The sequence below is a fragment of the Anomaloglossus baeobatrachus genome, chromosome 3, assembly GCF_048569485.1.
Source record: "Anomaloglossus baeobatrachus isolate aAnoBae1 chromosome 3, aAnoBae1.hap1, whole genome shotgun sequence".
NCBI lineage: Eukaryota > Metazoa > Chordata > Amphibia > Anura > Aromobatidae > Anomaloglossus > Anomaloglossus baeobatrachus.
The window spans coordinates 59646905-59673208 of NC_134355.1; the positions used below are offsets into that span (position 1 = coordinate 59646905).

Genomic DNA, 26304 nt, shown 5'->3' on the forward strand with positions numbered 1-26304 from the left:
ATGAGGCCTAAGAATGTTTCTTTTTGTTGCTAAATTCGGTAGATCACATGCCTCATTTATTAAATAGCTCATATTTAACTAATTAAATAAGTGGAAAGTAAGGTTTGATCAGCAATTGGGCCCTGGCAGTGGTAGTGATGAAACACTAGAGGGCGCACTAGACCCATACACAGAGGCAGTGCTTATCGCTGTGTCATCCACCACTGTAGATCAGAGATATATTACGGTACACAAAGCAAGGATGATTGTATTTGTGCGTTCATTAATCTACAACTATGAACTGTCTGCTTTCTGGAACACCCCAATTCAATTTTATCCCTACTTTTTCTGCTGTGACATTGGGGGATGACATGACCCCCCTCAATAAATTGGAGATTATATAATAAATGGTAAACCAAGTAGGAACTGCTAATATGGAACCTGAACTTCTCCTTTAAAGGGTAGGTAGACGTGATCGCGTATAAATAAGATTGCTGATATCTTCAAAATCAGCGGGGGTCCGACCGACAAAAGACCCCTCACTTTTCCTACCAGAATGGAGAAGCAGTGCAGTCTCAGTGGTTGCAGAGTACAGCGGTCTGTCTGCCCCATAGTTGGCAGAGGTTGAGCCTGAGCCCTGCCACCCCATTATTAGGCCCTGGGCACACGCTGTAGTTTTTATGCAATTCTTTTTAAATCTGCATGCCTCTCCTGATGCAAGCAAAGTCTATTGGATTTTGGATTTGCTGTGCACATATTATTTTTATTTTTTTTTGTGTGATTTTGGTGCAGATTTTGATGCAGAAAAAATCTGCAGCATGTCAATTATTGGCCCGGTTTAGAAGCGTTTTTCCACCCATTGCCTTCAATGACATCAAATACTGTCCTAAATCGCTCCAAAACTTCATCAAACCACACCTAAACTGCACCAAAACAGCATCAAACCGCACCTAAACTGCACCAAAACGGCATCAAACCGCACCTAAACTGCACCAAAACGGCATCAAACCGCACCTAAACTGCACCAAAACGGCATCAAACCGCACCTAAACTGCACCAAAACGGCATCTGCTTTTTGACTCTTTTTTTTGCCACAAATCTTTTTTCCGCACCAAATCTGCATTGTGTGCACATAGCCTTACGGGAATAAAAGTGCACAGATCTGGCAATTGACAGCGGTCATTATATTTGGACACCCACCAATCTCAAAATTTTCACATATCCTAAGGGTACCTTCACACTTTAGCGATGCAGCAGCGATCCGACCAGCGATCTGACCTGGTCAGGATCGCTGCTGCATCGCTACATGGTCGCTGGTGAGCTGTCAAACAGGCAGATCTCACCAGCAACCAGTGACCAGCCCCCAGCCAGCAGCGACGTGCAAGCGTCTGGAAGCTGCGGACACTGGTAACTAAGGTAAACATCGGTTATGGTTACCCAATGTTTACATTAGTTACCAGCGCACACCGCTTAGCTTAGCTGTGTGTGCAGGGAGCAGGGAGCCGCGCACACTGAGCGCTGGCTCCTTGCTCTCCTAGCTACAGTACACATCGGGTTAATTAACCCGATGTGTAATGCAGCTACATGTGCAGAGAGCAGGGCGCCGCGCACACTGCTTAGCGCTGGCTCTTTGCTCTCCTAGCTACAGTACACATCGGGTTAATTAACCCGATGTGTACAGCAGCTACATGTGCACAGAGCAGGAGCCGGCAGCACAGGCAGCGTGAGAGCGGCGGAGGCTGGTAACTAAGGTAAATATCGGGTAACCACCTTGGTTACCCGATGTTTATCTTGGTTACAGCTTACCGCAGCTGCCAGACGCCGGCTCCTGCTCCCTGCTCGCTTCATTTCGTCGCTCTCTCGCTGTCACACACAGCGATCTGTGTGTCACAGCGGGAGAGCGCCTTTGAAGAAAACGAACCAGGGCTGTGTGTAACGAGCAGCGATCTCGCAGCAGGGGCCAGATCGCTGCTCAGTGTCACACACAGCGAGATCGCTAATGAGGTCACTGCTGCGTCACCAAAACCGTGACTCAGCAGCGATCTCGGCAGCGAGCTCGCTGTGTGTGAAGCACCCCTAAGGATAGGCAAGAATTTCTTCCTACTGGGTTACCCCTTTAAAACCCTATTTATTTATTTTAAGAATACCTGCCATAAAAAACTAAAAGCCTTAGTGTTTAAGGGCACAACTCATTATTGCTTTTGCGCCTGTTTTTTTTGTTCTTTTTTTGAGTTTCTAAAATCTTGTTATAATATTCATCTTTGCATTTGCGCATTTTTTTAAGTCTATTTTTTATGTGTTTGCCTCTTTTGCTTTTCATTTTTTTTTTTTTTTTCTCCACTGTGGGCAGAGTTTAGCATTTCCAGATATTTTTGCCTGATACATCACTTGTGACTTTTCAAAAAGTAAAAAACAATTGTCACAAGTGTACTCCAGTCCCTTCCTAGAGAGATTTCATGTACACCAGTTATTTTTTGTACACTTTTTGAGCCATTTTTGCAAAACGTGTGACTTTTTGCCCTTTAAGAAGTCACAAAGACAGGATAAAGACAACAAAAGAACAATTTTTATTTACTGATGACCCATGTGCACCATTTTAAAGATTATGGCACAAATATCGGCAATACTGCAAGATAAAAAAAGTGACTCAAAAAATTCGAAATGATGAATCGGGTTAAAGGCACAAAATTTATGAAGAGGTGCCTCTTTGCCATCTCTGAGCCAGAAACTAAATTATTGGTATTAAATTGTGCTGTAATTTTTTTGTCCTTTTGGTGTAAATTATAGTAAAACTGACTTTAAAAATGTGTAAAACAGCAAAAGCTATAAATTTCAACATAAGTGTGTGCATCAAAACATGCAACATTTTTTGTACTGTAAATTTGGTTACGGTAATTCAGTTAGAAAAATTCCAGACCCAGCTGATGAACAAGTGTGATGCTGATTTTTTTTTTCATCCTGCGGAACCCCTTTAAGGCTATGTGCGCATGTTGCATTTTTTTTTTATGCGTTTACGCAACATAAACTGCAGCGTAAACGCATGCGTTCTGCGTCCCCGGCTAAGTCTAGGAGAATTTAGCAAATTCCATGCGCACGTTGCGTTTTAATTTAAAACACAGCGTTTTGGATGCCAAATTTTTGACAAAATCGATGAGTTCTAAAAAGCAACATGTCACTTCTTTTGTGCATTTTGGATGCTTTTCCCTCTCTGTCTATGGAAGAGCAAGCATCCAGAACGCATGAATTCTGCATCCATTCTGCATTCAAAATACATCCAAAACGCAGCATTTTGGCTGCGTTTTGAAACGCACATGCAGTGACAAAACGCTGCAGAATATTTGTCACGGCAGAACGCAACATGCGCATGTTACGGGCGGGGGCCGTTGCCGCTTCTCTGGGCCTGCTCGGGTCCGGGTTCGCTGCTGCGGCTCGAGTGGTGACAGGACCCGGACTTACACGGCCGTCCGTCCTCACAACCGTCAGAAAGGGGAATATTTACAGGGAGCTTTTGTTGTGTCTGTGACGCCACCCTTGGGTTGCAGTGAGGGATGGTGACACCGCTGCTGCCTGGTGATGGGGCGCCCGGGGCTGATGGAATGAGGGCAGCAAGATGGGATCCCCTCCACGGGTAGGGGAGGTGTAGTCCCAGGGGCCCGGTACACGGGAGTAATGGGTGCTGGACGTGGCGTGCCGGGTTGGACCGGGGGACAATGGTGTACTCACAGTTCAGTAATTCACACACAAGTCCAGTGGTAAACCAAGTTGTCAGTGACTGGCTGCCGTTGGAGGGTGTATTCGGGTCCCACACCCGGGTTAGTAAACAGGTGTCCCTTCCTCCTGCACTCTGTGTTTGTCTCTTCTGTCGGATGACTTCGCATGGAACGGAGACATCCACTCCCGGTTCTGTGTATGTTTGGGAGTTGTGGCCCGCGAAGTCTGACCCTTGGGATTCCTGTGGGTTCTGACGGACACCCTATCCTCCCACGTTGGGCTTCCGTTTCGCTCTCTGGGCTTTCGGGAGAACAAGGCCTGAAACCTCGACCTCTGCTGGTTGATTAACAAGGAGCATGCAACTTTCCTCGTCCTGGGGTTCAGGCACCCCGTCTGTGCACGGCCTCCGGACCGGATTCCCGCTGTCGATATCGGCAGGCTACAACCCTGCCCCGGTCCACTTAAGGTTTCCCGCGACCGGATCTCCATCGCCTGTGGCCTTGTTCACTGTCTGCCACCTAGCCGAGTAGTCCAGGGGCCTCTACCCCTGACTCCACTGTCAACTGTCAGTTTCAACTTCTACTGAACACTAAACGCCAAACTCTTCTGTTCCGTGTCTGCACACTAACGGACTTCAACTCAAACTCCACTGTTCCTGCCCCTGACACATCAGGACCCCTAGGTGGGCGTTCTCATCCCCTCCTGATCCCGCCCACTGTTGTGTCCCTATTATCATGAGGGGGTGGCTAGGCTTTACTGGCTGTGTGTTGTACCTGGGTGTGGGTTTGTGATGGTGGTGACGAGGAGGGTGAACAATATATGTGACTACCTGTTTTTGCCAGGGCGTCACACGCACATAGCCTAAAGCCGGATGCCCTAGACAAATTTTCTTCTATCCGATTAGATGTCAGCTGCTTTCCAGTGCAAGTTTTGCTCGGACTGGCCAACAGGAGAGCCGGAGAATCCTCTGGTGGGCCCCTTTGCAGTAGTACATCACTGACACTCCCAAACATAATCAGTAGTTGGCTACACAATACACTTGTTTTATTATGCACACACAAAGGAACCATCTCCGCATTCATTTTACAAACTACACAGTATATTATTTATAGAAGCATAGGTAAATTTGTGAATGTAATATTTGCATAGAGTTGATCAGAGGGCCCCCAGAATAAGTCATACTGCCCCAGTCTGACACTGTATACAGTATATTAAAGACATTTTCCAGATTTGGATATCCTCTGTCTCCTGGCTTCAATTTGTCAATATAAAAAAAACAAGCAAACAAAAAAAAAACCTGTCCTCTGTTCACCCTCTCCAGGTCCAGCACTGAGTCTCCACTGCTATTCCCGGTGTCTGTTTCTGTCTGCTGACATCTCAACATCATTGCAGCCAATCAGTGAGCTCAGTGGCTCTTGTCGTCACTTGGACAGAACCTCTGAGCTCAGTAATTGTCTGCAATTGTCTGATTTCCAAAACCATAAAAACCCTCATTCATCATTTGCAGGCTTTAATAAGTCACTTTTTATTCTGAGGTAGTTTCTAACGTTTATTGCGCCAAATTCATCAAAATGGTGCACGCGGTTCATGATTTTTTTTGCAAAGTAAATCATTTAGAATTAAATGATAGGACTTTTTGCTTGATGTGCATAAAATAACTACAGGGGTGTATTGAAGTGGACCTGTGCGAAATTATTACACTTTTTTTTTAAAAAAAAGTCATAAATAATCAGCCAAAAACATCTGGAAAAACTAAATTTCACCCACAGAGCGGAAAAAAACAGGCAAGCACGTATAAAATAGACTTCAAAAAAAGCACAAATAGAATAATTAAGTGAGGGCAAAATAATAAAAACAAGGCGCAAGCTGCAGATAAACAGACGAAAAAATATGGACAAAAGCAATGATGAGTCTCGGCCAATGATAAAAAAAATAAGGTTCAAAAAATAGCAGCTTTTTTATTTTACTGCCGTTTTCCAATATTTGTTTTTTGTTAATCCTGGATCCAGTGACAGCGGGTAACCTCAGTGACAGCTCAGCTGATCGCGCGGCTGTCTTCATTACCTGCGTGGAGGTGACCGGAGCGGCGGTGTCTTCTGCAGCTCCTGTCACCTCCATGCAGCAGCGCTGGATGCGACGCTGGACCATCCTGGATTACGCCGGACATGGAGGGCTTTTTCGGGGCTGATTAAAGTGGTGAACCAGGGTATATGTGTGTGTTTTTTATTTCTAATAAAGGATTTTTCGGGTGTGTGTGTTTATTTACTGTAACTTACAGATTAATCATGGAAGGTGTCTCATAGACGCCTGACATGATTAATCTAGGACTTATTGGCAGCTATGGGCTGCCAATAACTCCTTATTACCCCGATTTGCCAAAGCACCAGGGCAAATCGGGAAGAGCCGGGTACAGCCCCAGAACTGTTGCATATAATGTATGCGGCAATTCTGGGCGGCTGCTGACTGATATTGTTAGGGTGGGGGGCTCCCCATAACGTGGAGCTCCCCATCCTGAGAATACCAGCCTTCAGCCGTATGGCTTTATCTGGCTGGCATTAAAATTGGGGGGAACCGCACGCCGTTTTTTTTTAATTATTTATTTATTTATTTTACTGCACAGTATAGACACGCCCACCGGCTGCTGTGATTGGGTGCAGTGTGACACCTGTCACTCAGCGTGGGGGCGTGTCTCACTGCAACCAATCATAGGCGCCGGTGGGCGGGGAAAGCAGGGAATAGGAGATTGTTTAATGAGCGGCCGGCTTTTTCAAAATAGTAAAAGCCGCCAGAGCAGTGTGAATGCCGTGCAGCGCCGGGGATCGAGGAACGGTGAGTATGAGAGAGGGGGGGAAACTTCAGTCACTCGGGGGATTAGCGGTCACCGGTGAATCCTTCACAGGTGACCGCTAATCAGTACTCGACACAGACAGAGCCGCGGTATGAGGATGAAGTCGGGTGAAGTTCACCCGAGTTCATTCTCATCGCGCAACTCTGTCTGCTGTCAGCCGACATTTATAAACGACATTGTGCATCACACACACGGACATTACACACGGACATTCCACGTACACATACACGTTAATTCCACACGCACACACGGACGTTCTGCACACAAACACGGCTAGCATACGCAATTCACACAGGTGCCACACGGACCATAAAAACGGACACAAAAACGGGACACGGACCCGAAAAACGGCCCGTAACACACATGCGTGTTTTTCACGGACGTGTGAAGGGGGCCTTAAAAAGAGAGAATACATTCGGGTTGCAGATACTATAAAATGCTGTAGATTCAGGTTCTTAAAATCTGCACCAAATACTTAAAGTGTGAACCTAGTTTAAGATGACCAAAAAAAAGAAGAATATGTAAGGCCACGTGCACACATTGAGTATTTGGTGGTTTGGTTTTTTTTTACCTCAGTGTCTGTAAGGCCATGTGCACACAGTGAGTATTTGGAGAGGTTTTTTTTTTACCTCAGTATGTGTAAACCCAAACCAGGAGTGGGTAAAAATGCAGAATTAGGGTATGTGCGCACGTTGCTTTTTACCTGCTTTTTTGCTGCTTTTTCTTCTGCGCTGTTTAATGCCAAAATGGATGTGTTCTTCTATTCAAGCAAAGTCTATAGGAATTTGGGTTTCTTGTTCACACTATGTTGTTCAAAATGCTGCCTTTTTGTGGCAGAACTTTGGTCAAAAACTCAGCTTTTCAAAGAATCAACATGTCAATTGTTTTTGCCATTTGGGTTTTGCACTGCAAAGCTGAGTTTTTGACCAAAGTTCTGCCACAAAAAGGCAGCATTTTGAACAACATAGTGTGAACAAGAAACCCAAATTCCTATAGACTTTGCTTGAATAGAAGAACACATCCATTTTGGCATTAAACAGCGCAGAAGAAAAAGCAGCAAAAAAGCAGGTAAAAAGCAGGTAAAAAGCAACGTGCGCACATACCCTCAGTGCCCGTGTTTGTCCATTATACTTTTCCGCTGACTGTTTCTACTCCTAGTTTTGGCTTACAAATACTGAGGTAAATAACTCAAATACTCAATGTGTGCACGTGGCCTTACAGATACTGAGGTAACAAACTCACGTAGTACTGAGCATGTGCACGTGGCCTTATAGATAATGAGATAAAAAACAAACAAACAACAACTCACCAAATAGTCAACGTGTGCACGTGGCCTTACAGATACTGAGGTAAAAATACTCGCCTAAGGCCCGTTTCACACGTCAGTGAAAAACACTGACGTTTTTCACTGGCGTGTAAAACACGCACATGTCTCTCCGTGTGCCGTGAATCACGGCACACGTGGGTTGTCTAAGTGCAATCCGGGATCCGTTCTCCGTGGTCCGTGATTGCATTTAGAAATCAACTCACCTGTGCGCGCTCCCGCTCTCCATGGTGCTGATCGCTCCCGCGGTGCAGCATCCGGCCGGCGCTGACCCCCGCAGCAGCTGCTTCCGGGTCGGCTGTGTCGTGCATAATGAATATGCGCGACAGTAATTAGCCGGCTCAGAAGCAGCCGGCAGAACGGGATGCAGAGAGCGTCGCTGGAGCCGGGTGAGTAAAAATGATTTTTATTTTAAAAGCACGTTTTTTCTGGCACGTGTTTCACGGATCACACCACTGCGTGGTCCGTGGGACATCAGTGATGCCAGAAAAAAATGGACATGTCTCCGTGCGGCAATCACGGACACGCGGGTACGCCGCACGGAGACACGTGCAGTGAAAAATCAGTGATGTGTGAGCAGACCCATTTATTATAATGGGTCTGCGTATGTCAGTGATTCTGGTACGTTTAAAAAAAAGCACAAACCAGAATCACTGGCATGTGAAAGGAGCCTAAGGCTGTGTGCCCATGCTATGTTTTTGCCAAATTTTTTCTTGCAGATTTTAATCAATACTGCAAGGAAAAACGCATCCCAGCAAAGTCTATGACAATCCTGAATTGCTGTGCACAATGTGCAGATTTTGTTCCTTGCAGATTTTGGTGCAGAAAAAAACTGCAGCATGTAAATTCTTTCTGCATTTTTTCTGAGGATATAATCCATTGCAGTGCTCGATCTCTGCAGTGGATTATACTGTATCTGTCAGTACTGCACTTGCAGCACTGACACATCACCTCGCACACCATGCATCCGGCATGGTGTTTAAGGCGATCCGTAGCTCAATAACCCGGGGTTGTAATGGCAGTGATCGGGTCCCTGTGATCGCATTACAGGGACCCGATTGCCAAGGAGAGTTAAGCAATCCCTCTCCCTTCCTCCTAAATGCTGCGTTCATGATTGACCGCACCTTTTAGGGGGTTACGTTGCCGGAAGCAGCGCAGGCACCACTCCTGGCAGTAAGAGCAGGGTGTCAGCTGTAACATCAGCCCGACACCCGGCAGCGATTGCGGTGGTACAGCGCAGGAACTCCCGAGATCGCCATGATGTTAAACGTATGAAAAAACGCAAGAGAAAAAATACCAGTTTTTCCTGTTAAAACATACAGTTTTGTGTGCAGAAAATGTGCACACAAATCAGCTACGTGGGCACATAGCCTAATACTCAACGTGTGCCCATGGCCGTAACGTTCCCTGAGTGTTATTGAGCGTGACGTCAATGCTTTAGTCCCTGTTGATGTAAAAAGTTGTGTATTTTCAGAAAACCTCCATATATTTCTGAGTGCGCTGTTAGGAGGCCCAAGTCCCCATTTCCCCAGACACTTGACAGCATTCCTGACCATTTCGCCATCTGTTTATATTGTAATGTCGGCCTTGTAATGAGTGTTAACTGTACCTGTTTAATAATTTACATCGGCTAAAAGCAAAAGTCTCTCTGAAATATTCATTGCGAACCAATTTCCTGCTTTACGGCCTTCGCCCTTCAGTCAATATTTGGCTGTGTACACATTAGAGAAGGACATGCTTACCTACAGAGCCATAATTGCTTACCAAACGACGTGAGATTTTAGACACTTTGAGGCCACGTTTTCCTGTACTTTATTTATAGCTTTTAGGGCTTGCGCCATTTCTATGGCATTTAGGAGAACATGGGGGTCTCCCTCTGTTGGTTTAGATTGTAGAATTCTGGGTACGGTATCTTCTATTATATAGAAGTCTTCACAATGACATCAAGACACCAAAAGTCGCTGGGGTATGTGCACATTTTTTTTTTTTGGTGCAGTTTTGTCACAAAACTCCATGCAAATCCTCAATGAAAATACTGAAGTTTTGTGCACATGTTGCTTTTTTTCCTTTACAGATTTGGTGCAGAAATAAATCAGCAGCGTTTTTCCACCCCACAATGTCTAGAAAAAGCATGCAAAAATGCATCAAAAACGCGGCACAATCTCAGCTAAAACGTACTTTTTTTTCTGCCAAGATATGCAGCTGTTGTATAGAAATTTCTTCAACCAAAAACTCAACGTGTGCACATGACCTTAATGGGATTTTCTTTAACTTTTTAAGAGTCATGGCTAATACTATTGATAAATCATCATTTGACATTTGTGTAACCCACCCATTAACAGAATAACAGTGCTACATGGACAGCAGTTGGATTGGTACTGCACCTCACTCCTATTGAAGTGAGTGGATCTTAGCTGCAGTACCAGGCACAGCCACAATAATGTTTGGCGCTGTATCTGTATAAAAACTGAAAGGAAATCGGAACTCCAGTAAGCCCATTCATTCTGCTGCTTGGCAAGGGCCCTGTAGGTCATATTTTCACCCTACACCTATCACAGATAGGCTTTTAATAAAAAATATATATCCCCAAAACCTTTTTTTAGGGGTGCTGCTCTTCTTTCATGCCAGATTTTATTAAACAGGACCAAACTGTCTCATACTGGACTTGTGACCAAGGCAGAGCACCACTGGTGACGATAGCTTTGGTCAGGAATATAAAAAAAGGGGGAAAAAAACCTTTTGAAAACTAAGTTTTGTCATCTGGTTGTGTGTTGTTTGTTTTGGTTTTTTTTTTAGTACACCCATCTCTGGCAGCAGACAAGCTGAGACTGATTACACAAAATAGTGTGTTTCAAATTGGCAGCACCGTAGCCGCAAGCAGCCTGCTGCGGTTCCTATTACGCCCAGGTGCCGGTCGCCGTTTTTGGCCGTGCCTCGGGTCGTCCAGCTGGCTGCTTCGTCCTCCACGTCTAAGTGTGGAGAGGCGGCTAGTGCGCATGCGTGTGCCGATTTACCCCAGCCAGAGCCTAAGTCCAGTCTTTCACCTAGTGGGCATGCTCAGCCTGATTGTGCCATTTCTGAGGCTAAAGCATGCTTTACACGTTACGATTTAGCATATGATATCGTATGCGATCTTAACCGCCCCCATCGTATGTGCGGCACGTTCAATTTGTTGAACGTGTCGCACAAACAATTATTTCCCGTCACACGTACTTACCCGTCCATACAACCTCAATGTGGGCGGCGAACATCCACTTCCTGGAGTGGGAGGGACGTTCGGCGTCACATCGACATCACGCGGCAGCCGACCAATAGAAGCGGAGGGGCGGAGATGAGCTGGACGTAAACATCCCGCCCACCTCCTTCCTTCCGCATTGCCGGCGGGAGCCGCGGGACGCAGGTAAGCTGCTGTTCATCGTTCCCGGGGTGTCACACACAGCGATGTGTGCTGCCTCGGGTACGATGAACAACCTGACGTTCAATTTTTAGGAATTCAACGACGTGCATGCGATGAACGTTTTAATGTTCAATCACACGTAGCTGTTACACGCTTCAATATAACTTACGATGCCGGATGGGCGTCACTTGCATGCTCAGGCACTTAGTGCATTGGAGGCTAAGTTCGGGAAGGACTTCACTGGGCATGTCCGTGAGGTGGCAGGCCCTGATAGGCCAGAGGGAATCAGGTGTCCTGATGATGTGGCCACTCCGGACTGACTCGCGGAGGCCCGTCCCTATGATGGCACCCCACCATTGGTCGTCAGACGATGACTGGTGAGGTGTTTGGGGCGTGGATGCCATGAGGTCATCAGTGACGTAGCGGTTCCAGATAGGCCACTGGTGATGTCACTGATGATGTGGCACTCCGCTATTGGCCCCTGGAGGTGCCATTGTGGTCCACCCTGGGTTTGGGGCGGACCTAGGTTTTAAAAGAGCTGGAGACAACATGGAGGGGCGCAGTCTTCACCTAAGCTCAGACAGAGCATACCTCCATATTAGAGCCTCATTGCGGCATAAGCCTTAGATTGGAAGCGGTAGACAGGGTTAGGGTAATTTCACACATCAGTTTTTTTCCATCAGGCACAATCCAGAAAAAACGGGTAAAAATGGATCCGGCGCCGGATCTGTTTTATCCCCATTGATTTGTATTAGCGACGGATTGTGCCTGATGGCCTTGCGTTGCATCCGGCTTTTGCCGGATCCGTCATAATTGCCTAAAGCGGCGGCCGGAGGGAACGTATTGCTAATTTCACACATTAGTTTTTGGCATCAGGCACAATCCGGCGTGTGCCTGATGCAACGGATCCGGCGCAGAATATGCAAAAACTTATGTGCCTGATCTTTTTTTTTGACGGTTCCAATATACCTGATCCGTCAAAAAATGGATCTGGCGCATCCGTTTTTGCATTTTTTTTCGTCCGTTTTTTATCTTGGATCCGTTTTTTTTAATAAATTGGAGCATGTTCATTTAACAAAAACTGATCCGGTGGCCGCATCCATTTTTTACCGCATTACGCCGGATCCGGCGTCCATAGGCTTCCATTGTAAAACGCGACGGATCCGGCGCGATGCGTTTTTTTTTGCTAGACAAAAAATTGTTACAAGATACGTTCCCTCCGGCCGCCGCTTTAGGCAATTATGACGGATCCGGCAAAAGCCGGATGCAACGCAAGGCCATTAGGCACAATCCGGCGCTAATACAAATCAAAGGGGATAAAATGGGTCCGGCGCCGGACCCGTTTTACCCGTTTATTTTTCCGGATTGTGCCTTATGGAAAAAAACTGATGTGTGAAATTAGCCTATCTTGTAACGTTTTTTTTAACTATTTAGCTGTTTAACTTGGATCAGGCCCCTATTATTTCAGAGCCACCCAGCTCTGTATTCTCCACCTAACCTTCGGGTTGCCAGCAGCTCCTTTGTCATCTGGAGCACGGTGGGCCCCAACTGGTGATTAGGATAAGGTGGTATATATCCCAATCCGCCAGTCCTCCCGTAACATAGTGGCTATGCTTTCTTATTTTTGCTCCATTTCTACTGTTTGTCAAACTGTAGAACAGAGAGGATGGCTTTCAGTTCGTCAGGAAAGCAAATGGACAATAGCAGTAGCAATACATGTTGGTAAAGATAGGTAAGAAGATCAAGGACCTATAGTGCTGGCAGATCACTGCTGAAGAGGAAACACTCACTCAAAGTGAGTGGATGAAAAGTTACCGATCTGCAGAAAAAAGGACACTTTTTGGATATAATAGACTGCACCAAAAACATTTTTAACTTTTTGTAGAGGATGAAGGCATGTGAAAGGACAGGTACGACATAGGCACCATTTACACTTACCTTAACAGTTTTAAGTAGCACCTATAAAAAAAGGTATTATAAACAGGAGTCAGTAGATGTTCCATATATATTAAGGCTATGGGCAGCACAGTGACTCAGTGGTTAGCACTGCAGTCTTGCAGCTCTGGGGTCCTGGATTCAAATCCCTCCAAGGATAACATCTTCAAGGAGTTTGTATGTTCTCCCTATGTTGGCGGGGGTGTCCTCCAGTTTCTCTGGTTTCCTCTCACACTCCAAAGGCTGATAGGGACCTTGCGAGCACCAATGGGGACAGAGATCACATCTGTAAAGTGCTGTGGAATATGATAGTGCTATGTAAAGTAAAATGTGACATTAGCTACTTTTCTAACCCCTGTTGTATTACATGTATAGTCAGTTGCATCAAAATCACTCCACTTGCACCATTATGATACATTTTCCTAATTTTACTATCTCATGAATTGATGCCCATTACCACACTCTTAGAGGGAATCTGTCAGCAGGTTTTTCCTATGTAATTTGAGGACCGTATTAGGTAGTGGCTGAGACGCTGATTTCAGGAATGTGTCACTTATTATTCTGTGTGCTGTTGTATTAATACAGTAAGCATTTTATCAGCAGGAGATCATGACTACTGGTCTAGGTGCCTGTGTACTCCTAGGCCCAACCAGATTGCCCAACAATGATTAGCAGCTTACCGTCAATAGACAATGTACACAGAAAGCATAATAATAATAATCAGTGCTGTGGGCGTGGTTAGGTTTCTTAGCCCTGCTACATCTACAAACTGTGTCACAACTGCAGCACCCAATGAACTAAGTGACACATCACTGGAATCAGGGTCTCTGTCTGTACATTATGCTGCTCTCGGATGAGCTGGCAAAAACCTAGTGACAGATTCCCTTAAATGTTTCCAAATATCTGTTCAAAAACACAAACACCGATGCAATAGTAGAGAACTCCCCGAAACACTATTCCGTTGGAAAAATGAAACCTGTAATCTAAAAGTTTGCAAGGGGCATTGTTTTTTTTTTCCAGACTGTATTTTATCTCAGGGACCAGTAATATCTTTTTTTGTGATTGTTTCTACTATTTGACATGATTTACTACAATTTACTTTTTATTTTACAGAAATATGTTAAAGGGAATCAAAGAGCTGCGGGATGTTTTACGGATTGTGGAGACGAAGGCAACGCAGGCTTTTAAGATGGTGAGATCACAGATGTGTGTGGCTGCCTGTCACGCGGCGTGCCTTTATATATTTATATCATGTGCATTCCTTAATCAGGGAAGGGTGGTGAGTGGTGACATTACTGCTGACAGGTTCCTTCCCCTGTGCCAGCCACGGACTAACATTTCATGCTTTCACTGTTTTTAAAAAGAGGTTCTACGGCAGCTGCAGTTTCCTTCATAGAGTGTATGATGACAGGAAATTTAGCTGATGCCAAACCTCTTAATACATGCTGTGAAGAAAGATGAAAGGAAGTTCTTGTACCTATAGTGCTGACAGAATGCTGCTGATGAGGAATTGTCCTCAGATGCCGCAGACGTTTTTATGTCAATTTATTTATTTTACAGTTTAGGAAATAAGTATTTGATCCCTTGCTGATTTTGTAAGTTTGCTCACTGACAAAGACATAATTTTAAGGGTAGGTTAATTTTAACAATGAGAGATAGAATATCCAAAATAAATCCAGAAAATCAGATTATATAAATATATTTGCATTTTGCAGAGAGAAATAAGTATTTGATCCCCTACCAACCATTAAGAGTTCTGGATCCTACAGACACTAAAGGGGGCTTTACATGCAACAATATTGCTAGCGAGCGTACCCGCCCCCGTCGTTTGTGCGTCACGGGCAAATCGCTACCCGTGGCGCACAATATCGTTAGGAGCCGTCACACGGACTTACCTGCCTAGTGACGTCGCTGTGGCCGGCGAAACACCTCCTTTCTAAGGGGGAGGTTCGTACGGCGTCACAGCGACCGCCCAATGGGGGCGGAGATGAGCGGCTGGAACATCTCACCCACCTCCTTCCTTCCTCATTGCCGGCGGCCGCAGGTAAGCTGTAGTTCTTCGTTCCCGAGGTGTCAAACGTAGCGATGTGTGCTGCCTCGGGAAAGGCGAACAACGATTTTTTGAAAATGAACGACATGTCAACGATGGACGATTTGGTGAGTATTTTCCATCGTTAACGGCCGCTCGTTGGTGTCACACGCAACAACGTCGCTAACATTGCCGGATGTGCGTCACGGAATCCGTGACCCCGGCTATATGTCGTTAGATATGTCGTTGCTTGTAACGGGGCTTTTAGATGCTCCTAATCAACTCGTTACCTGAATTACAGACAGCTCTTACATTGTCACCTGTATAAAAGACTCCTGTCCACAGACTCAATTAATCAGTCAGATGCTAACCTCCACAACATGGGCAAGACCAAAGAGCGTTCTAAGGATGTCAGGGACAAGATCATAGACCTGCACAAGGCTGGAATGGGCTACAAAACCATAAGTAAGACGCTGGGGGAGAAGGAGACAACCATCAGTGCAATAGTAAGAAAATGGAATAAATACAAAATGAGTGTCAATCAACATCGATCCAGGGTTGCAGGCAAAATCTCACTTCGTGCGGTATCCAGGCTCATGAGGAAGGTGAGCGATCAGCCTAAAACTACACGGGGGGAGCTTGTTAATGATCTCAAGGCAGTTGGGACGACTGTCACCAAGAAAACCATTGGTAACATTACGCTGTAATGGCTTAAAATCCTGCAGTGCCTGCAAAGTCCCACCGCTCAAGAAGGCCCATGTGCATCCGGCCCATCTGAAGTTTGCCAATGATCACCTGGATGTTTCTGAGAGTGGTTGGGAGAAGGTGCTGTGGTCAGATGAGACAAAAATTGCGCTCTTTGACCTTAACTCAACTCGCTGTGTTTGGAGGAAGATAAATGCTGTCTATGACCCAAAGAACACCCTCCCCATTGTCAAGCATGGAGGTGGAAACATGTTTTGGGGGTGTTTCTCTACTATGGGCAAAGTACTACTTCACCACATCAATGGGACAATGGATGGAGCCATGTACTGTAAAATCCTGAGTGACAACCTCCTTCCCTCCGCCAGGACATTAAAAATGGGTTATGGCTGGGTCTTCCAGCATGACAATGACCCAAAACATACAGTTAGTTCCAGAAATATTTGGACAGTGACACAAGTTTTGTTATTTTAGCTGTTTACAAAAACATGTTCAGAAATACAATTATATATATAATATGAGCTGAAAGTGCACACTCCCAGCTGCAATATGAGAGTTTTCACATCCAAATCAGAGAAAGGGTTTAGGAATCATAGCTCTGTAATGCATAGCCTCCTCTTTTTCAAGGGACCAAAAGTAATTGGACAAGGGACTCCAAGGGCTGCAATTAACTCTGAAGGCGTCTCCCTCGTTAACCTGTAATCAATGAAGTAGTTAAAAGGTCTGGGGTTGATTACAGGTGTGTGGTTTTGCATTTGGAAGCTGTTGCTGTGACCAGACAACATGCGGTCTAAGGAACTCTCAATTGAGGTGAAGCAGAACATCCTGAGGCTGAAAAAAAAGAAAAAATCCATCAGAGAGATAGCAGACATGCTTGGAGTAGCAAAATCAACAGTCGGGTACATTCTGAGAAAAAAGGAATTAACTGGTGAGCTTGGGAACTCAAAAAGGCCTGGGCGTCCACGGATGACAACAGTGGTGGATGATCACCGCATACTTTCTTTGGTGAAGAAGAACCCGTTCACAACATCAACTGAAGTCCAGAACACTCTCAGTGAAGTAGGTGTATCTGTCTCTAAGTCAACAGTAAAGAGAAGACTCCATGAAAGTAAATACAAAGGGTTCACATCTAGATGCAAACCATTCATCAATTCCAAAAATAGACAGGCCAGAGTTAAATTTGCTGAAAAACACCTCATGAAGCCAGCTCAGTTCTGGAAAAGTATTCTATGGACAGATGAGACAAAGATCAACCTGCACCAGAATGATGGGAAGAAAAAAGTTTGGAGAAGAAAGGGAACGGCACATGATCCAAGGCACACCACATCCTCTGTAAAACATGGTGGAGGCAACGTGATGGCATGGGCATGCATGGCTTTCAATGGCACTGGGTCACTTGTGTTTATTGATGACATAACAGCAGACAAGAGTAGCCGGATGAATTCTGAAGTGTACCGGGATATACTTTCAGCCCAGATTCAGCCAAATGCCGCAAAGTTGATCGGACGGCGCTTCATAGTACAGATGGACAATGACCCCAAGCATACAGCCAAAGCTACCCAGGAGTTCATGAGTGCAAAAAAGTGGAACATTCTGCAATGTCCAAGTCAATCACCAGATCTTAACCCAATTGAGCATGCATTTCACTTGCTCAAATCCAGACTTAAGACGGAAAGACCCACAAACAAGCAAGACCTGAAGGCTGCGGCTGTAAAGGCCTGGCAAAGCATTAAGAAGGAGGAAACCCAGCGTTTGGTGATGTCCATGGGTTCCAGACTTAAGGCAGTGATTGCCTCCAAAGGATTCGCAACAAAATATTGAAAATAAAAATATTTTGTTTGGGTTTGGTTTATTTGTCCAATTACTTTTGACCTCCTAAAATGTGGAGTGTTTGTAAAGAAATGTGTACAATTCCTACAATTTCTATCAGATATTTTTGTTCAAACCTTCAAATTAAACGTTACAATCTGCACTTGAATTCTGTTGTAGAGGTTTAATTTCAAATCCAATGTGGTGGCATGCAGAGCCCAACTCGCGAAAATTGTGTCACTGTCCAAATATTTCTGGACCTAACTGTACAGCCAAGGCAACAAAGGAGTGGCTCAAAAAGAAAACCATTAAGGTCATGGAGTGGCCTAGCCAGTCTCCAGACCTTGATCCCATAGAAACGTTATGGAGCTGAAGTTCCAAGTTACCAAGATATGATCTGCAAAGAAGAGTGGAGCAAAATTCCTCCTGACATGTGCAAACCTCATCATCAACTACAAAGAACGTGTGACTGTTATGCTGCCAACAAGGTCCTTGCCACCAAGTATTAAGTCTTGTTTGCCAGAGGGATCAAATACTTATTTCTTTCTGCAAAATGCAAATAAATTTATACAAAATATATACAATGTGATTTTCTGGATTTTATTTTGGATATTCTATCTCTCCCTGTTAAAATTAACATACCCTTAAAATTATAGACTGTTCATGTCTTTGTCAGTGCAAACTTACAAAATTAGCAAGGGATCAAATAACTATTTCCTTCACTGTATAGGAATAAAAAAAAAATCATCTTCCTGCAAATTCCATCATTTTCTGAAAAGCAAACAAACAAAAAGCTTTTACATGGTCAGTTTTGACATTTTCTTAATGACCCTAATGATAAAATTAATGCATAGTTTATCCTGCATGATGAAATAAAAAACATTTCAAACATGTTTTTTTTTTTTTTTAAATTAATCCTGCTTCGATATAAAAAACAAGGGATGAAAAAGTCATATGTACCAAAAAAAACCCCCAACAATGGTAGAATTTCTGTGGTTTTCCACTTCCCCTTCAAAGTAAAGGAAAATAAAAGAAATTTTATATAACACAAAATGTTGTCATTAAAATATATTCTTGTCACACAAGGAAACAAAAACAAAAAAAACAAGCCATCATGGTAATATGAAAAAGATAAAAAATGTATGAGGGGAATAAAAAAAGAAAGGGGAACAAAATTCCTTAGTCCATTAAATAAATAAAGCCATTAAGCTAAGGGGGTTTATTGGAAAACCAGACAGAACAGTTCTTGGCTATTACACATTTTCAGCCCCGAGTGTCGCAGCAATGTAATAGTTACTTCTCTCTGAAAGGATGTGACTTGTCCGGTGCCCAGTCCTGTGACAGCTGATCCACTCCCCGTGATAGGAAAATAATAGGATAAATAGTGGACAGGATACAGCTGGATATCATGTGCTATGAATCATAACACAGCTACCAAATAAAGAACCATTATAACTCAGTCTTATATGTAAACCCAGTGTAAAAAATAGCTGTCAAAAATACTGTAGTAAACTTGCAGTCTCTCAGTTAAAAGGAATCTGTCAGCAGGTTTTTCCTACCTCATCCGCGAGAAGGATGATGTGGGCAAAGAGACTCTGAATCCAACAATGTATCACTTAGTTTATTGGCTGCAGCCATTCAGAATTTTTAGATTTAGCTATGTAGCAGAGCTGAGAGAGCTGCCTCCACCCACACCAGGCTCTCTATAGAGATTGTAAATGGGCAGTGAGGTGTCAATCAGAGGAGGGGGTGTGCTGAACTGCCGTGGCTGACATTGTAGTCCAAGAAATGATAAGGGTCCTGCTGCTTAAACAATCATAGCAAATAACACATTGGACCTTGACAAGACAGGCATCCCTGAATTCTATGTTTTAACCATTGCAGCATGCAGTCTTCAGATTACATAGCAAAAACCTGCTGACAGATTCCCTCCAAATACCTCTCATCCTGTGTTTGTACATTGTGATTAGTCACATCCTCCAGTAGTCCAGTCGTAGGACAGTTTTTTCACCATCATTGTATTGAATAGCACAGTGCCTGGCAGTAGCGTGACTTTGGGGAGATAAGGAGAAAGATGCCGTCCATTGGCTAGAAAGCCTGACCGTACAATGAAGCAGCTTAGTGTAGGGACCATCACCCTCAGTAAAGCTATATGTTCACGCTGCATTTTTTTTCTGCAGACAAACTGCACCAAAACTGCACCTTGTTACAGAGAGCCTGGAAATGTCATAAAAACCGCTTGTAATGATGGTGCATTTTTGTTCCTTTTTTGATACTTTTTTGGTGCATTTTTGTCAATTCTGACTTCATGTGTTTGTCAGTATAGAAAGTGTAAAGACCGCTTTACACGCTGCAATATCGGTACCGATATCGCTAGCGTGGGTGCCTGCCCCCATCGGTTGTGCAACACGGGCAAATCGCTGCCCGTGCCGCACAACATCGCCCAGACCCGTCACACTACTTACCTGTCCGGCGACATCGCTGTGACCGGCGAACCGCCTCCTTTCTAAGGGGGCGGTTCGTTCAGTGCCACAGCGACGTCACAGCTGCGTCACTGAACCGCCGCCCAATAGAAGCGGAGGGGCGGAGATGAGCGGGACGAACATCCCGCCCACCTCCTTCCTTCCTCATAGCGGCCGGGAGGCAGGTAAGGAGAGGTTCCTCATTCCTGCGGTGTCACACGGAGCGATGTGTGCTGCCGCAGGAACGAGGAACAACTTCGTTGCTGCTGCAGTAACGATTTTTGAGAATGGACCCCCATATAATAATAATAATTAATAATTTTATTCATTTATATAGCGCTATTAATTCCACAGCGCTTTACATACATTGGCAACACTGTCCCCATTGGGGCTCACAATCTAGGTTCCCTATCTGTATGTCTTTGGAGTGTGGGAGGAAACCGGAGTACCCGGAGGAAACCCACGCAAACACGGGGAGAACATACAAACTCCTTGCAGATAGTGTCCTTGGTGGGATTTGAACCCAGGACCCCAGCGCTGCAAGACTGCAGTGCTAACCACTGAGCCACCGTGCCGCCATATCACCGATGAGCGATTTTGCACGTTTTTGCGATGATGCAAAATCGCTCATAGGTGTCACACGCAACGGCATCGCTAATGCGGCCGGATGTGCGTCACAAATTCCGTGACCCCAACGAATTCGCATTAGCGATGTCATAGCGTGTAAAGCCCCCTTTACACACCAACAATAATATGCAACCACCTATAGTATTTAGATATTTAATTCTTTAATAAATAGTTAAAGTATTAAAATACAGAACATACAAAAGGATGTCTCCAAAAACAACCCTCACAGGGTAGAGATTATGTTGGGAACACTTAGCCCCACCTACGTCCCCATAAAGTATACAGTATAATTGATAATAACAGCCGGACCCGCCAAAAAATATTTCCATATATTGATGCATAGAATTAGCATGTGAACAAAATATATATTAGACAAAATGACAAAATAGAAACACAAGTGTGTGAAGATTTGTTAAATAGAAATCACCTTATGTATGCATAGCTATATTAATCAGGCCCTATACTAAACCATAATTATACCTGTAGGAAAGTCGGCAGGAGAGAGGTAATAGGGTCCCACACCCAACGCACGTTTCGCATTAGCGATGCATCTTCCAGGATATTTTGTCATTTTGTCTAATATATATTTTGTTCACATACTAATTGTATGCATGAATATATGGATTTTTTTTTTTTGTCGGGTCCGGTTGTTATTATCAGTTATACTGTATACTTTATGGGGAAGTAGGTAGGCTAGGTGATCCCAACATAATATCTACCCTGTGAGAGTTGTTTTTGGAGACATCCTTTTATTTGTTCTGTATTTTAATATTTTAACTACTTAATAAAGATTTAAACACTATATGCGGTTGCATATTGTTGTTGGTGTGTTATGCTCAGTTGTATATTTTCCCAAGTTTCGGATTGTGTTATTGGTGTTAATAGTATAGAAAGTGTGACAAAACTGCGACAAAATAGCAAGAAGAATGAACATGCGGCATTTTTGTTTTTGTCAGACGTTTGTGACAAACTGCAGACAAAACAAATGCAACGTGCGCACAGCACATTTGATTTCTCATAGACTTTGCTGGGAAGTCAAAAATGAGAACTTGCTGACAAAACTGCACCAAAAAAAGCGTCAAAAAAGCAACAAAAACTGCAGCGTGCGCATGTAGCCTTAATGTCACACAGGGTATATTGGGAAACTGGTTATTTTCCTCCCTACCTGCTTAAAGGGAACCAACCAGCAGAATTTTCTAATATACAGTAAAGCCTGTGCCACACTGGCGCTAGGAAGCTGAATGCAATGATACCTTTACTTCACAGATTGCATGCTTGCTTGCTGTAATATCTTTAATCCAAGACCCAGAAATGCACTGCTCGTTTGATTGGCGTGTGCATCGGGGCGGGACTATGTGGGTCGGGTCTTGCTTTCTTAATTAATCCACCCCCTCATGTTTCCCTAGCCTTTATCACCCCGTCACCGCTCTTTCATTTATGTTGGGCATGTGCGCAGTAGCATTGGGAAGTATTTAATCAAGTCTTCACTAAGATGGCGTTCGAGTCAGCGCCTGAGCATAGCACTATCACCGGCACCATCTTATTGAAGACGGTCTCCTCCTGCTTCCTATGTGTCCGATGCTGTTGCCGAGGGCAGCTTTATTCCACGTGTCCGGTTCCCTTTGCGTGCGATGAGCTGCTGCTGCTAGGTGTTTTCCTCTTCTATTGTGACCGCTCGCTCTCCTGCGATCTTGAAGAGCTAAAAGGATGCAAGGGCACATGCATCACCCTCGGTATCAGCATAGGAAGCGGGTGGAGACAGTCTAGAATATGATCGCGTCAGAGATGGCGCTGTGGGCAGGCACTGATTCAGACGCCATCTTTGTGTGAACAGTTGATGAAATACTTCCCAATGCTACTGCGCATGTGCCCTACATAAAGGAAAAGGGAGTGACGAGGGATAAAGGCCAGGCCAGCATATAGGGGCGGATGAAGAACGCAGGACCTGATCCACATAGTCCCCGATGTACACGCCATTCAAACGAGCAGTGCATTTCTGGAACTTGGATTAAAGATTTTTCAGCAATCAACCATGCAATCTGTGAATTCAAGGTATCATTGTATTCAGCTTCCTAGCACCAGTGTGGCAATGGCTTTACTTTATGTAGCAAAATTCTGCTGGTTGGTTCCCTTTAAGAAATACCAAAGGTCTAACTAAGAACAAAAAAACCCCAAAACAGAGGATGGATCTGAACATAAAAGAGGCTAAAGGCCACTTTACACGCTGCGATATCGTGACCGATATCGCTAGCGTGGGTACCCGCCCCCATCGGTTATGCGACATGGGCAAATCGCTGCCCGTGGCACACAACATCGCCCAGACCTGTCACTCTACTTACCTGCCCTGCGACGTCGCTGTGACTGGCGAACCGCCTCCTTTCTAAGGGGGTGGTTCGTTCAGCGACATCACAGCAGCGTCACCAAACCGCCGCCCAATAGAAGGGGAGGGGCGGAGATGAGCGGGACGAACATCCCGCCCACCTCCTTCCTTCCTCATTGCGGCCAGGAGGCAGGTAAGGGGAGCTTCCTCGTTCCTGCGGTGTCACACGGAGCGATGTGTGCTGCCGTAGGAACGAGGAACAACTTCGTTACTGCTGCAGTAACGATATTAAAGAATGGACCCCCATGTCACCGATGAGCGATTTTGCACGTTTTTACGACGATGCAAAATCGCTCATAGGTGTCACACGCAACGGCATCGCTAAAGCGACTGGATGTGCGTCACCAATTCCGTGACCCCAACGAGATCGCTTAAGCGATGTCGCAGCGTGTAAAGCCCACTTTAGTTTAGGGGTATTACAGAGCATTGGGGAGGTTTGGAAAAAAAATGCCCCATGGTGGAAACCTGTTTTAACAGAACAATAAACATACTATAGAAAAGACTAAAGAAAAAAAAATATCCCAGCAATTTCTCTTATGCCTGCTTTACACGAGTCGACAGATCGTGCGATTTCATGATCGATCGTACCCGCCCGCGTCGTTTGTGCGTCACGGGAAAATCGCTGCCCGTGTCGCACAAAGTCGTGAAACCCCCGTCACACGTACTTACCTGCTGAGCGACCTCGCTGGGGGTGGCGAACATCCACTTCCTGAAGGGGGAGGGACGTTCGTCGTCACAGCGACGTCAAACAGCCGCCGGCCAATAGAAGCGGTGGGGCGGAGATGAGCGGGACGTAAGCATCCCGCCCACCTCTTTCCTTCCGCATAGCCGCTGGGAGCCGCGGGACGCAGGTAAGCTGTGTTCATCGTTCCCGGGGTGTCACACGGAGCGATGTGTGCTGCCCCGGGTACGATGAACAACCGGTGCCATTTTAATTAAACAATTTTTTTTAAACTGAGTGACGAGTACACGACTCATGATTTGTGAGCGATACTGCGTCGCTCGGAGATGTCACATGAGACGACGTTGTGAACGATGCCGGATGTGCGTCACGAAAACCGTGACCCCGACGCTCGCACGATAGCTCGTCTCGTGTAAAGCACCCTTTAGTCCTTTACTTTTCTGTATAAATTATTTTATGTGCAGCCGTAAGACAACTGCCTGCAGCAGAAACTTCCCCCCTCTGCCCTGGCTGCAGGTTCATAAAAATATTTGACCCCTCCCCTTTACTAATGCACACCCCCTAAGGTGGTCATAAGCAAAAATAGGACAGAATAAAAATTATTTATCCATGTGTTCTTTTCGTTCGTTCAATTAGACTGTTTTGGGCTTTTTCTTCTCAGAAACACAAATGTATGCCAACTGACAAGCAGTAATTATATTTAATTTCCCTTTTTAAAACTTAGGGTTATGATTTTGATTTATGATATCAGAACTTTCTCACTTGGAGTACAGATGATGGCAGTAATAGGTCAACACCCGTCTCCCACTCTCTCAAAGAGGACCTTTTAACCAGTTTTAGCATGTTAAACTGGCCACATCATGGCGTAGACTGAGTAACACATACTTCTTATATTAGTAATTTCCTCCTCTCCGTTGCAGAGAAATTATCTTGTAAAGTATAGGTTATAATTTATGTTAAATGAAAAGGGACATTACTAGAGATTAGACTCTGGGGGTGTGTACTTCTTCCTCTGCATGAGGTTGACCAATCATAAGCAGGCAGCAACACACAGAGGAAAAAAGATTACGCCTCCACAATAGATTAGAGCAGGTTTCTTGGTGTGAGACATGTAATGACAGCCAGTCTGGTCTCCTCACTATAAAGCTGTGTGAGATTACAAAGTGCCAACAGTAGAGCAGAGATGAGTGTCATTATTTACATCTTTCATCTCACAGCAGTCAGTGTGGGGGGAGAGGCAGTACAGCAGAGGTGAGCTTTGTCTCATTACAAACACTTCTGCACCTTCAGCTATCCTCTCACTGCTAAGGGCAATCAAAAAGAGTGGGGAAAGCATGTTAGCGGCTTCCAAATGCATGCATTTTTTTACAGCAATGATGAATACAAATCTGCTGATAAAGTGATTTGTAGTTTCATAACTTTCCATGGTGGACAAAATGATTTAATTTAAAAAAAAAAAAAGTTCAGTATAAGAGAAGCAGAGCAATGTATCTGACAAAACACTCAACTTTTTTGTATTTTTTTTTTTATTGTAAATATGGTTTTCAAAGCGTTCAAATTAACTTTGTTTTTATTTCTTTTATTTTACACACTAAAATAACCCTTTGTAGTTAAATGTAATTTGTGTTGTCAGTCTGCACAAATACCTGTAGATGTGTTTCTAGGAATACAAAAACATATCTATGGGTATTAGAAAGTAATAGAGTAATCCCGACACTGGGGAATAGTATATCCCATATATGTAAACTGACTTATAGTGCCGGTGAGACTAATTGGTGAGAACAATAAAGAGGGTTGTTTCAGAAAAAGAAACAAGAAAAAATCCGATATATAATCATAACTTGTAATAACAGCCATCATACTCCTGACCACATGTGATGTAGTATGAGGCACACATATGCAAAAGGATAATAAATAGTGCTTGATATCTGTAAGTAGCCTGGAAGTAGCATCCTGGAGGTATGCTGTGCCACTGCCCAAGCCCCTACGTGCGTTTCGTCGGGAGTATGATGGTTGTATAACCTGCAAATACACCATACATTGATACACCTTTAATACTATATCTCCACTAAGTGCTATTAAAGGGAACCAATCATCAGGATTTTCCTATATAGCCTAAAGCCAGTGCTATACTGGTGCTATCAGGCTGATTCTATACATACCTGTAGTGCTCAACTCAGATGTTTAGGTTTTAAAATCCAAGACAGTAAAGTTTATAAAAATCGGCAGCTTCTTGAGTGACAGCAGCTGAGGATCAGATAATATCTGTGGGGTATTCATACTTATCCCCTCCCCCTGTTAGAATTAGTATAAGTATTATACAACCGATTTAACTTTTAACTTGCTGGACCTGTGCTGAGGTTATACCCATGTGATCAGAAGGGGCGGGGCCTCAGCCAACAAAGCGGATACCAGGAAG

At 44.5% G+C, this 26304-nt stretch overlaps 1 protein-coding gene across 1 annotated transcript in view; it reads left to right on the plus strand.

Moving 5' to 3' along the window:
- Nucleotides 1-26304, plus strand: part of TTC7A (tetratricopeptide repeat domain 7A) — a 515691-nt gene that overhangs the window by 90849 nt on the left and 398538 nt on the right. Inside the window, exon 6 of the mRNA XM_075339201.1 lies at nucleotides 14308-14386. Coding sequence (XP_075195316.1) covers nucleotides 14308-14386 — 79 coding nt within the window. The remainder of the gene's footprint in view (nucleotides 1-14307; nucleotides 14387-26304) is intronic.